The sequence below is a fragment of the Anser cygnoides genome, chromosome 2 (assembly GCF_040182565.1).
Source record: "Anser cygnoides isolate HZ-2024a breed goose chromosome 2, Taihu_goose_T2T_genome, whole genome shotgun sequence".
NCBI classification, from domain to species: domain Eukaryota; kingdom Metazoa; phylum Chordata; class Aves; order Anseriformes; family Anatidae; genus Anser; species Anser cygnoides.
In genome coordinates this window covers 15150684-15164740 of record NC_089874.1, presented here as the reverse complement: position 1 = coordinate 15164740, position 14057 = coordinate 15150684, and the positions used below count along the sequence as shown (strand labels likewise).

The 14057-nt window shown below is 39.0% G+C and overlaps 1 protein-coding gene across 18 annotated transcripts in view; it reads right to left on the bottom strand.

The window, feature by feature from the left end:
- The window catches only part of PARD3 (par-3 family cell polarity regulator), a 447799-nt gene that overhangs the window by 112711 nt on the left and 321031 nt on the right, over positions 1–14057 (bottom strand). For 12 of the 18 annotated variants that reach the window (XM_066991510.1, XM_066991502.1, XM_066991500.1 and 9 more), the window contains one exon: positions 7823–7933. The exons of 4 other annotated variants lie outside the window; for them this stretch is intronic. In XM_066991510.1, coding sequence (XP_066847611.1) covers positions 7823–7933 — 111 coding nt within the window. Of the gene's footprint in view, positions 1–5153; positions 5977–7822; positions 7934–9601; positions 10758–14057 lie in introns of those variants that run through there. 2 more of the 18 variants (XM_066991514.1, XM_066991515.1) reach the window with 2 other exon arrangements.

Here is a 14057-nt window from a genome sequence, read left to right as displayed (position 1 = left end):
ACAGCCATATTCAATAAGTCAGTAATTATGCTACAATTTGTTTCATTCTTAAATAAGTATTTGCTACACAGACTCTACCACTAACAGCATGGTTTATCAGTCAACAGAGGACAGACTGTTGTCCTACCTAAAATTCTTGGCATGCAAAAGTGGAATGCTACAAACTAGTGTCATTACTTAGAACCAACAGAGTGCTGAACTTGTATGATCTGCAAGACACCTTAACCAAATTTATAACTCAGATTATAAAGACCAAATAAATGATATTTTTAGATTTATGGCAAGGGACTTGGCCAGACCTTGCTCAGTACAATGTCTTGAATCTCTGTAGAAGAATAACAGTGAAAATACATTTTAAGTGTGATATATTATAATCTCAATCTGTATACTTACAAAACGTACTTAGAGAATGTAAGGAGCTTTGTTTAAAAAACATCTCGGCAACTATTATTCCACAAAAGCTTCAATTTACATATCTCTGGAAGCCTGCGCTTTTATGAAGTGGAACTGCTCTGAAATATTTTTCCAAAGCTCAATGTTCTCATGCTTCGCTTCTGTGTTTTACAAAAAATACTGCTGTTGATTTGTTTTTCACATTCTGCACCCTCATCCTTTATGTAAAAAACAAATGCCAAAAACAATGCCGCAAGTCTCAGTGAAACTGGAATATCCCTTGACAAGCAGACCCTATCTCAAAATAAGTGAGAATGAGAAACACATTGCTTTGATTTTCTGATTCACAGAGTAATTTTTTTTCCTCTCCTCTCCTGTGAGCTGGGAAGGGGGCAGAAGTTTTATCAGAAAGGATTTTATGCAAGTCACTTTAGAAAACATTTATATTCTGAATGTTTGCAATAATTATGCATTTAGAGTTAATATTTCTCATGAAAGCTGTAAAATGGCATCAAAATACAGTAGCAGAAAAACTAAAGTTGAATCTTTGCATTATTTTAAAGACAGATAGCACTTAGGTTATATATGAAGCAAAAATTCTCTTCATAACACAGTATGTTGTCTTTTTTCCTAAAAGTAAGATGAAACGGCTTCATGAAAATATTTTGCTTAAGGGGAAAAAGTTGGGATTTTCCAATAAAAATATTATGGTCTCTCTGGGAAATCTGGAAAGACACCAAGAGTGTCCTGCTGTTCAGCCCCCTACTCCATCTGATACTTTAACAGTTCCAGATGGCCTTTACTACAGGATGACCTCCCCTCTATTCTTTTATTATGACCTTTGGGTCACAAATTATCTATAGGATGCTGCTGTCATTCTGTAAGACACTATTATATCTTTCATCTAAAGGATAAAGATGCTTAACATTAAAACACATCTTTGTTAGGCTGACCTTCCAATGATGATCAAAACAGACAGTTATTCCAATCAACGTCACTGTTGGAGAAAATATGTTTCATTTTTTGCAACACTGACATTGAGAAACCAAGGCATAGTTTTAAATCAGATCACTTTTGTAATTGTACTTAGCTAGAGAGCATAGCACAGTATATTATACTCATTTAAAATATAAAAAATATGCTGTAATTGCTTTGATGAGTTATGTTGATTAAAAGGACGTGGTGGCTTGTTGTGTTGTGTTTTTTTAAGTTATTGATGTGGTTTTCATGTAAACTTCATTGATAGGAGGTAATAAAACTTTATATAGTGTTTATTAATTATTTGTCTTTCTCTATAATCATAAATGGAACTCACTGAACTTGCATAGGAAAATATAATAAATAGTCCCAATGTACTAAATAAAGTAATAAGGTTAATTTCTTTCCTGCTGTCAGTAAATTCATGTTAGCAGTCTCTCGTCAGCTTGACATCAATTAATGATTTTAATTCCAGACTCTTGTCACAGTACTCACCACCCTTTCGTCTAATTAAAATGGATGATGCATGATGAAGGGAAAACACAAGACTTCTGTTCTTGTTGTAACATTTCTATTCATTAGTATACTTTTACAACAAAAGGCTTGTGGCTTTAATGGCACTAGAGAAAGATGAAGAGAAGTTTATTATATGTTGGAGATAAAGACTCTTATACCCTTAGGAAACAATTTATGGAATGACCGAAACATTCAGGAAAAGATATTGGTGTTATTTTAGTTACTAATGAACATACAGAATGCTTCGCTCTAAGTTTAGGAAAAATCATTACGTGAAAAACACACAACAAAATTGTGCTCGTTTATGTTAGCACCAAAATACGTTGTCAGCCCATTGATTGATCTACAAAAGTAACAGCAAAACAGCCGATACAGAGATAAATGCCTGACCCACCTCTCCCAGACAGCATCTCTGTACGACAAAGATTCTCAGCCATTTCTCCCACTTTTTTTTTGGCCATACTCCCTTGGTAAGAGGTAAGAGCACCACGTCCTACCTCCAATTGCTAAAACTCCCCCCAATTCCCATTCTAAAAGAGTTTTCCACGGTTGATAGCAAGGCATTAAGATGTACTCTGCCACACAAAACCCTGTTGAGCCATGAGCATCACCGCAGAGCCACAGCCTGCTGCTGCTTCCCCAGCCCGGGGCAGCCCCAGCCCGGGCAGCCCCGCACAAAGCCTCGTGGGGAGCTCCCCCTCCTGGCTCTGCAGCCCACAGGCGACACCGCCACGACAGCGATGCCATTTGCGCAGGCAAGGATAAAAATAACAGCAGAACGATGTAAATGTAATTCTCTTCATAGCCCACAGGAACAAAAGGTTGGATTTTCCATAACGTAACGTGGGAAAACTAGAAAGGAAAGAGGTTTATTTTGCAGATGACAACTACACATACACATGTATGCATGAAGCATGGCACTGCTTTGCTTTGTGTTAATCTTCCTCCAAGTCCAGCCAAGACTGGCAAAGTATGGCTTCTTTTTCAGAGCAAAGAAAGGCATACCCTGCTGGCTCCCTGGCTCCAAAAGCACCTGACTACTCTGCCATAGCACTTCCAGTGATACAGCTATTTAATTCTTTTCCAAAAGGTTTCTCCTTATCGCCTCACTACTGATCCTCACCATACAGGTGTTTAAGCACCTGATTTTGCATTCATTTCTGTGGAAGTTGAGGAAGAATACAAAGCTAAGATTAACATATCTGTATGGTAACAGACAGATTTGCAGAACACAAGTAAAGCGCTTTACTCAGTGTATTAGCAAAATGGAGAAAATATCCTGTAGACTGTTTTTTTTTTCCTGAGGAAGCAGTGGCTCTAGAGGCGGATTGAAGCATAAGCAGCATTCACCCATAGCTGGGATCACATACTCTGAATCATGAGATTACATTAGAATTGCAGCTTTCATCTTTTTAAGTATTATCTAGCAGTGAAACCAGCTGGATACAGCTGAACTTGTTGAAAACTTCACAAAGTATATTTATTTTGTTCTTCTGTTATCCACTACCTGGGCACAAAGAGGAAAGTTGTTTGGGTTGGGGAGTGTTTGTTTTGCTAGGGGGAGTCCAAGGCCTCAGACAGGCCAAGCACACGTGGCTGGGCCATGCAGGTGTCACGAACAGAAGGTGCCTGAGCTGAGGATGGGCAGAACACAGGCAAAGGGCTTTGATTTTGCTAAAGATTTATTTTCTTTTGCACTGAACCCAGAGCTGCAGGGAAATAATATGCAAGGAAAAATCCAAGGGTGAAGGAGGGAGGTATCAGAACCTGCTGTTAGGGACATGTCTGCCTTCAGCACAAGCCACCAACCAAAACCAGAAGACAAATCTAAGCAGTGAGTTTTCTGAACGTTTCTGTCTTCACATCTCCTAAGAAAAAGGGTCTACAGGGTCTTGAAAGAGTCAGAAAACATTTCAGGACAAGCAGACTGCAGGGTACCCCATGGACACATTGGCTACATGGTGAGAAAACCCTCACCTGGGAGATCCTCAAAGACCAGATGTATAGAGTTTGTTTCTAAAGTGAAAAGGTCTGTGGGCTTCCCAAGGCTTAGGTCCAGTAGGACAGCAGAAGGTGACCATCCATATGAAAACAAGTGGGTTGTAACTCTAATGCATGATGACCACTGACAAAAGTTTCAGAACCTAATTTTAAGTCTACCCTACATAGCAATGCTTGTGTGAGACTGTAAGCAGACTGAAGCATCTCTGAAAGCTCAAGATATCCCATACATCTCCAATCTGTACAATTCAAGGCATTACTCTGAGGAAGATGGGCCAATTACAGGTTCATCAGGAAAGTCCGGAATTGGCAGACTACCTACTATATATAACAAGACTAAGAAGCACCCAGGGCTGTTTTCCCAGTCTACCCCAGCCAATGTAGGACCTCAGTGGTATCCAGTTCTAGTGGTCCAGTGATGGACTGGATAACAGGATGGCGAAGACGGGCTCCAAGTTAGCGTATATTTAAAATGGCTATGATCTGGCACACGAATAGAGGTAGTTCCATTCATATCTTACTCAAATTCTGCAAGACTCTGCAGTACAGTCTTTTTTTTTAGGAGATACAAAGCCAAGTTCAGAAAATCTATCGCTTAGTTTTGTCTTATGGTTTTGATTGGTGTCTATTTTTGGAGAGAAACAACCTTCCCAACAGCACACCAGAAACCAACTGGATTTTCAGAAGTGCTTGACAGATACTCAAGGATAATACAAGTAGACTTATTTTTCTGGAGTAAAGCAATGTTAAAGGATAGTGATTCAAGTGGACAATGTCCTATGCCCTTGAAAGAACCATTAGTCTGAACTTGTAAGAATTTACAAGTAGCAAGCATCTTACAGCAATTTTGGTAAGACTGGTGGGTGGTCTCATAAGATGACATGCCTAATTGGGCCAATATTTTATTTCATTGAAAGCTGCCTGTATGTGTGACTAGATAATTTATTTTCCTGTTCAAAATTCCTTTGTAAAGATTGTCAGTAAACACGCACCATATGCAACAGAAGAGATATCCTCCTTGATAAGAAATTATTGCTAATAATATATTTATACAAGGCAATTTTACTATTTTAATCATGATAAATTGAAGAACATTAATTTACTTATTTGCTTATAGTCAATATGAATACTATTTTTAAGATTAAAGAAAATCTATTGTAAGCACAATATCTTAAAATTATCAAGTCAAAGCATAATAATTTTATAAAATTGTGGGCATGATTGATTTTTTAATGGACCATTCACTTGTTCTCTGACCCCCTAAGGATTTTTCTTCCAAGCCTTTCATACATAGTAAATTCATTAAATCCAGCCTATTTCCCCAAAGTATTGCATCATTACAGAGGTATATAGCATCAAATACCAAGTAAAACAGAGCAAGTGAATTGTACCGCTAAAAACATTGAGGGGGGAAAAACCCACAGAAAACAAAGTTAGAATAGCAGCCATTATGAACCAACACTTGTTAACCCAGTAATATTTCACTCTGTCTCCTCACAAGCACTTTGAGGGATTGTTCAGTTAATTTGCAAGAGTACTCTTCATTAATAGCATTTATCTAGCAGCATTATTTTACAGGATCAAAAGGAAACTCTGCAATCTAACTGCACAAAGATTTAAAGTCTCTATGGATCAAATCAACATCTGAATTTTTCAGAAACATAAGGAAGCACCTCACACATTTGGTTGCTATTTTATTATTTTTTATTAGTTGTACATGCCACTACCCCAAAGAACTTGCATTCTCTTATAGACATAACACAAAGGAAAGCAAATACACAGTTAGGGAAAGAGAATAACGGGAGGAAGAGGACCCGTGTTATGGTAACATCAAGCTGTTATGAAGTTCTGGCACATGCATTTTCTGCAGTTTCAGTGAAGACATAAAATTGTTTTACGGCACACAAGGAGTGAGATTCCAGGAAAGAGTCAAAATGGTTAGCATAATTTGATGGACAGGGATTAGGAATTTGCTCCATGCATGGGGGGCTATACAAATAATTTCATAATTCTACCTTGGTACCCAGCGTGACTATTGCAACCTCTCTCATATCATCACATGGACAGTCTATACTCTCACCATTCTTACTGAGAGAGACAGAGAGACACAGAGAGACAGAGAAAGGAGAGAATGAAGAGAGAGAAAACATTACTAACTCAACACCCAGTCTTCCTTCTTTGCATAAACGTACATGGCTGTTTACCTGGGGACCTACAGTTGCTAACAAGCTCTAAGTGCTGGGCAACCTTGGGTTCAGCAGAGCCCATTAAGCCAGGGCTCAGCACTGTGCACATGTGGCTATGTTTTCTGCAACCCTGAGCTGGCTGGAGCTATGGAAGCTTTCAGTGTCTCTGCACCCCCGGTATAAGTTTATCCCCAGATTGGATGGTCTGCCCATGCATAAAGGAAAGCTGACTGCACAAACACACTTAGTTCCAAATTAACTTATTTCCTTCATTTTCACTATTTCCCTTTATTGTTTAATCTGAAAGCAGATTACTCTTAAAAACAGGAACAGATTTAGTGATCCTGTTTCACTTTTGTTAAAAGAGAGAAAATAAAAAATAATCTGTCAAGTAAAAACCAACCAAACACTGTGATCCAGCCACCCTCTACTGTCAGAATGGATGGAGAAAGACATGAATAACTTTTTACATAGATTTATGCTAGTATATCTGTTAAAGAGGAAAAAAAATATCCCAGAATGTAATCCAAACAGATGGTCTCATATGATAAAGTTTCTGCAGTTTAACAAGTTACTGTTGATCTTCAGTAACTCATAAATGTATAGCCTGCCTTAACTGTAATGTAAATCACTCAGCCTTAAAACAACTGAGAGCTAACCATTTTACATTGAACTGAGGAGACTACACAAGAGATATCATGGCTCTGCTATTCCAGTAAATTGTCAGAATGATGAAGCCATCATTTGCAAACTTCTGTTCTTACCCGCAGAAGTCCAAGGTGCATAGAGATGATGGTCAAAGGGATCATTCTGACTAACTAGTCACACCTCCTGTACACGGACAACAAAATTTCCCTCCATAGTTCCTACTTCAATCCACAATTTATGGCTAAGCTATATGATAATTTTTAGATAAATCATCTCAACTCATTGTTCACTTTCACTGCTAAATGTGTCTGAATCTATTTACCATTCAGCATTCAAGCTATGTAGCCCTTTAAAGTTTGTCTCCTTACTGAAGAGATATCTATTCAAAGTCTCCACACACAACGCTGTATACTAGTTAATTTACAACCTAGACTCTGAGATTTTAACTAAATTGATACGAGAGATACCAGAGGTTAGGCCCCAAATAACTTAGGGCTACAAGAGACAGGATGAAAAGTAGAATGGAAATATTGAGAAGAGCATATGACATATACATTTAATAGGTTTTAATGGTAAAGGAAGCTGACAAGGAAAAATAGAGGTACTCACCACTCATTTTTACAATTAGCAGTTTAATATACATATCATTCCATAAACAGACTGCATGACACATAAATAGACTGAACCCCAGTGACAAATACACTGAAAATTATAATTTTTATGTTGTTTCTAAATATATCAGTGAAAAAACTAGATATGCAAGACTTTGAAGAAAAATACAAAACATACTTCATTCTATATAAATATTTGTTTTCTGAAAAAGTCAATAAAATCAGTTATAGAATGTATAGAGAAAACATTTAATGTTATTACTCCAGTCTCCTCAATAAGGAAAGGAGCTCTGGTCTATAAAAGATGCTTACTGCAGCCAAAAAAGCTGTGGATACTAGCATCCAAAATAAATCCAGCTTTGTCTTGTTATTTAAAATATATAAACATATCAACATTTGGGAAATTTCATCAGTGAAAATTGAACTTCGGTTATTTAATTTAAAAAACAAACTCTCTCTATCAAGGTTTAAGCAAATACTGAAGTCTACCTCTCCTGTTCTTGCTTCATTCGTATTCTCTCCTCTTCTGAAGTAAGAGCTTCCTGCACTTTTATTTTACCCGTTTTCTCACTCTTGTCATCTTTGCGATGTTTGCCAAACCTGTTAATAACACACAAAAAAAGAATCTAACTTGTGAAATGAACACAATTGTATTTTCCTTTTCCTAAGACAAAAAAAATCCTCCAAGAAAGGCTGCTTGAAAACCAGGAAGGGAAAGCACAAAGACCTCAGAATTTCAATTATTAATCTTTACAGGCTGCTTTTGTGTTTGTTGGGTTTTTTTGGTTTTTTTTTTTGTTTGTTTTTGCGTAAGTTGTTCATTTTTTTCTTGACTCCTCTTAAAAGTTTACAGAATTCCTCACTAAAGAACAGAACAAACCAAAAAAGTTATAGTGCCACATTCTTGATTTCTGCCAGGAGTTTTGTGTCATTATTCTTAAATACATGGTCAAGCAATGTTTTAGAAATTATTTAACACTAACACTGCCAAAGAATGCAAATCAAGTTTACATTAAGTGAATGCTTTCACGTATGAACTACAAAGAAACACCCAGCTGTATGCCCAACAACTGCCCTATAAGCAGTACCACCCTCCGCACCCTCCCCACAAAGCAGTTTCACCATCCAATGGACAACATCCAAAACAGAAATTGATTCTTTTTTACCACCAAGTTTTTTTTTTTGTTTGTTTGTTTTTAACTTTGTTACCCATGACTCTTTTCCCCCAAGGGAGTTCGGTGCAATGAGCAAGAGCAGAGGGAGGGTGCTGGCCAGGCTGCCCCAGATGCAGCGGGGTATTGCCAGCCCAGTGGCAATATCTCGCATCTTTTACCTCTCTCCCCCTTTACAGGCTGTGTTTCAACTATTTTATGTTTGTTCCATATTTGCACATTCCACTGCATTTTTTTTTAGACTTTCAGGGAGAGCACAGTCTGGCATTTGAGATATTTAGCTATTATTAGGACAAAATTTTGTGTATTTGTAAGGCATTTCAGATCTTCTCTGATAGGAACGACTTTTGTATAGAGCAAACCAAACACACTCTAAATACAGCCCAAGTCTACATGACAATTTTCTGTCTCCTTAAGGCTGAGAGGATAGCACATATCTATTACACAGTATCTTATTATAATACATACCTATTAAACACGGGATCATTTATCACACCAAAAAGCAGCAAGAATTATACTCCACAGATTGACACTTGCAGTACTTTGCACTCAAAGACCCAAATCAAATGTGAAACACAAGCACTGAAATGTGATGTGTCCAGCAATAATGCGGGCTCCAAAATGCTCACAAACAGTGAAATAAAACGTGCAGTTCTTAAAACTTTCTGCTGACCCATGAAAATAAATTGTTTAAAATGTTTCTTACAATACTTCCCCTTCTGTTCCTGTATATTCTAATACAAAGCCATGGTGTGGGCTGATGGCATAACACACAGTGAACCTGCAGAAAGATTCATTTCTGGCCACTCAGTCAAGAGATACTAATATACTGGGTAACCATGCTCATGGTTCCTAAAGCATCTGTTAAAAAAAAAAAAGAGCAGTGTAGGAGTATGTACATAAACTTTAAAGTGCATGGCTGTTCTCCACAGTTCCCAGACTGCTCAATTCCAAATTCAGGCATATGAAAACAAAATTGTTCAATAATAATTATCTGAAAAATGAAAGTCAGAGGACATGATAGGGTTAAGAAGCACAAAATACTACATAAAGTTAAATCTCTGATGTTGTAATGTGTTACATATAAAACGGACTAAATTCAGTGACCAGAAACACCAGCTTATATCTTTTAAAACATTCACCTATTTATTAAAGAGCAGTCAAAAGCATTATACAAAACATTTACATATATGACACGAGAGATTCCAATCAAGTTCTGGATGTCTTACACCAGACAAAAGAGAATGGCTAATTTAAGATAGCCCTAAATCCTCTAGCCAAGAGAGGAGAAAAACCTTGGCAGAAAAAGCATGGAACGGAGCCATTTTACGCTGATACCCAGGGAGGGCTGGGGGTGGCAGGGCTCAGAGCGACACAACACGTGGGGCTGGGAGGAGATGCACAACATATGTCGTGCTGGAGCACACCACCTCTGGGATGCCCACGTTTGCTTCTCTCTGCTGCCCTTCCTCGCCCCATTTGAAATGTCAGGCAAACAAAGGAACCAACTTCTGGAGCAGCCAGTTCATTTCTGAAAATGAACTACTGGTTTAAAAAAAAAAAAGAAGAAGAAAAAGGTAAAATTGAATCAGTTAATACCCATCAGATTTTGGCAGCAAAACAGAATTTCTACCACCATAAATCAATTAACTGTAAGTATGAACAGAAATATATTGAAATCAATACCTTATTAAGAAAAAAAGAAATCTAAACAGGAAATTTATAATAATCCTTGTAAGCAATCTAGTAAATGTCTGGTGAGGCTGCATGACTGTGGGGAGACTACTTCTCACATTAACATGTAATGCAAACCTAGCAGAAATCAATGGTTTGAGTTTCCAGATCCAACTGTCCAAGTCCAGAACACGCCACACGTGTGCTGTGTTTCAACAGAGGCTGGGGGAAGTTACCACACAGGCAGTGCTCGCTGGAGCGGTAGGGCTCGGTTTGCTTTGACTCATGAGCAAGCTGTGACAACAACCCTTCTTCTCTTTCAGGGTATTTTCTTATCATCTTCTGCCCTCGGGGACATTCCTGATAGAGTTTCAAGAAGACATCGCTGGTCCTTTCCCAGGCATTTCAAAATTTCCCCATTCTGACAGGAGATTTTCCAGTGTCAATCTCTGATAAGCTCTGTGGTCATCCCAGCAGTGGACAGCCTGGCAGAATATGAACCACGGTGGTCTTGGAAAGTTGCCTTCTCTGGACTTTGTCACCCGCAGAAGTGATATATCTGCCATAGTCACCACTGCCTGTAATAAGTTCAGCAACATTAACTGCTCTGTCCCTACACTCAGACCCGGAATCATCAATGCTGTCCTCCCACCTCCCTGATTGTGGCTTCATGTCTTTAACAGCATCACCTGCACAGGTAGTTAGTTCTCTGCGATAATTATACGTCACAGACCTGCACAACGGTTTCGGAAGCACGCTGCCCTAACTCAGTCTGACTCTAACCAAGTCTGCATACTTTTAGTAAGACCTCTGTGCAAAAATATTTACAAGCTCAAGATTCCTCTTTTCCACTGAGATCGCAAGTCCCCCATCTCTGTTAAGCTTCAGCTTACAATAGTAGCAGTAACAGACAGACAATAGAAAAACATTTTCCAGGCTCAGCAGCAACACTTGAGAAAGGTGTTTGAAAGAACCGTGAAGTGTGTACGTACATATGTACGCATGCATACCTCCCCCCCCAGCCTTTAATTTCTGCAGAGGGAGCCAACAGTCCCTACTCTGAACGACGTTCAAAGCTTTTGCTAAGATTACTCTTGCTAACAGTAAGTGTGTTTGTTATTTATTTCTGTTAAAAGTGTTTGCTCCGTGAAGTATGATTTATAGCCATAATGAAACCCACCGCCCAAATCAGCATCCTCTCCACCAAATTTATAAGTTATTTATAAATTATTTAACATTCATGTTCAAGCCAAGTTTAACCACATAAGAGCAACACAGAGCAATACTGAGGCACGCCATTAAAGCAAGCTGCTAAGCACTCCCCTAACTGTACAACACTCAATGCACTCCGGGGATTAGGCTGGTGCCAAGCTACCCAAAATCACCAGTTCTTCCAGTTTCCTCATGTAGATGTTTTCTACTCTGATTCGTAAATATTAGGCAAAACTGGACACTTAAAAATAAAAATAAGGGTATTTAGATCAGTGAGATTCAAGCAGCCCATGCAATATCCTTTCAATACACCAAACACACATCATACAGCCACCCTGAGGCTTGGCAGCCTGTGCTAGAACCCCTCCCTGCTGCTCTCCAGTGGCACTTGTGTAGCTGTGTGATTCAAAAGAAGTAAAGTGTGGGTCAGGTCCCCGGAATTACTCCTGGCACTTAAAACACCCCAAACTGACGCAGGGAAAAGATCTGGCTTACCTCTGTAAAAGTTTCACCTTATTAAATGTGCAAGTGGCATGCTCTGGGACTTGCCCCTTGAGCAATATAAGTGAGTGACACATTCCCTGCAACCCACCAGCACGTGCATCGTTGCTAAGTCGTATTTCTTTACTGCTCACTCAAAAAGGAAGGAACGATGGAATTAGGATGCACATCCTATACGTGACCCACGGCAACTTTGGAATTTTACTGCTTCTAGCACTATTTCTTCCATAATGCACACATTGAATGTCCTGGCACACCCACGTAATAACTTCCCCCACTGAAGCAACTGCTCGCTTGTAATAACAACCTACGGCTGGAAGCTCACAGAGTGCAATCGCTAACAATATCTCCCTTGTAAAATAGCAATCACCGCCCATTTGTCCTGTGTCAGAGACTCTCTAGACTTCTGCAAGAACATGGCCTTGAGAACACTGCCGAGTGATTTGATCCCAGCCCTCGCTGCTCACCTCACTGATGCAGGAGCTGTTCTCTGCTGCACGCAGCTGGGTAGCGTGTGCCTGAAGCACCTGGAGATTTGCAGGCCCTTTTCTGAACCCATGATCATCTCATTCTCATTGCTCTCAGGCTGGCTGCTGGGATACTCGTCGCAGTTCTTACAAATGCAAATGAAATTACAACTTTATTTTTTTTTCCCCTGAAGCAGACACGAGAACTGAACTGCTCAGGACCAGTGCAGAATCAAAGCTTCTTGCATTAGTGAAAAGGAGGACCGTGTTTAAAAACAAAGGCAAGAACTACTGTTGGAATTAAAAACCAAAACAGTGCAGAAAAGGAGCATCTGCGACACTGATGTTCAGACAATCCTGAGAATCTAATTCCAAGCTCCTGTCATATCCTAAGTGTGCTGCCAACAATTTGTGAGCTATAAAAGCCCTACCTAAAATCAGTGCACAAGATACCACTGCAGAGACACAAGTCACCCCATGACGCACAGCACAAGCATACACTGCTGCCTCGCATATTTAGGACAGAATACGTCCTGATGCTAAAGCTTGAGCTACATCAGATGCTGTGGAGCACCTGCTGTCACAGCAGCACAGCGCTGATCTGCAGCCACCACTTCCCCCAGTCTGCGTTCGTAGAAGCAGAACACAGAATAGTGTTACTCATGGTGAAAGATAAAGATCATGTAAAATAAAGACCAATGTACATTTTCCCCCAAACAATTAAAAAATACCTGCTTATTATCATATTATTTCATAGACATAGCTTAATACTTCTTTGAGTACACACGTGTGTGTTAAATAATATTTTTATAATGGTAGCAACATTTACAAATACATGAACAACATCTCACTTATCAGCTACTTTATTCAGTAGTTCTCTCATCTAAACCCTGTTTACAGTACAGCTAAACGTTAGCTATAAAAACTTAGCTAAAAAGCAGTTTAATTTTATTCTGTAACTGCATAAGCAAGAACTTCCAGAAAGAAACTTCTATGACTAATTGAATACAGGTTGTAAATTAAAAATACCCTGTCTATCCAAGAGTGTGAGAAATAGATGAAAGAGAGCAGCTGAAATCTTGTTCATTCTAATTGCCAAGATACTCCAGGGTTCTATTTAATTTATAGCTTCTTAATTCTCCTTTTACATTAAGGGTTAGAGAAAATTTCAAGATAAGTGTAAATGCTGAAAGTCATATTCACAGATCCACAGACTTAATCCTGAAATTCAGCCAACAATAGCAATTATAGTACGTGAAAATTTTCAAAAATATGAGAGGATCATTTTTTAAAGATTACATTAGAGGAAAGGGCTATCCTCAGACCCTATGATACTAGTTTGTTGTATTATAGTTAACAAAAAGATGAGAACACAGGCCTGTATGTCTGACGCTTGACCCTAAAATAGGAAATCCCCTGAACTTTGTGGATAATCTAATCAAACTCAAATGCACACCCAAACCTCTCTGTCAGTCCCTAGCTGGCTTACTTGCAAGCTTACTTGCTTGAATGACCACCACCCACAAGGAGGTGGCCTCATCCAGCACCTATCACACTCAACAGAAAGACACCAACTAGAAAGTGCCTTCAGTGGCTGTGGGCCAATGCATCAGAGCGACTAAACGGTGTGAGACTCAACAGAGAAGGAAGCTGCTTGGATTGCAACAGAACATTTAAAGAACAAGCTCAAGCTACATC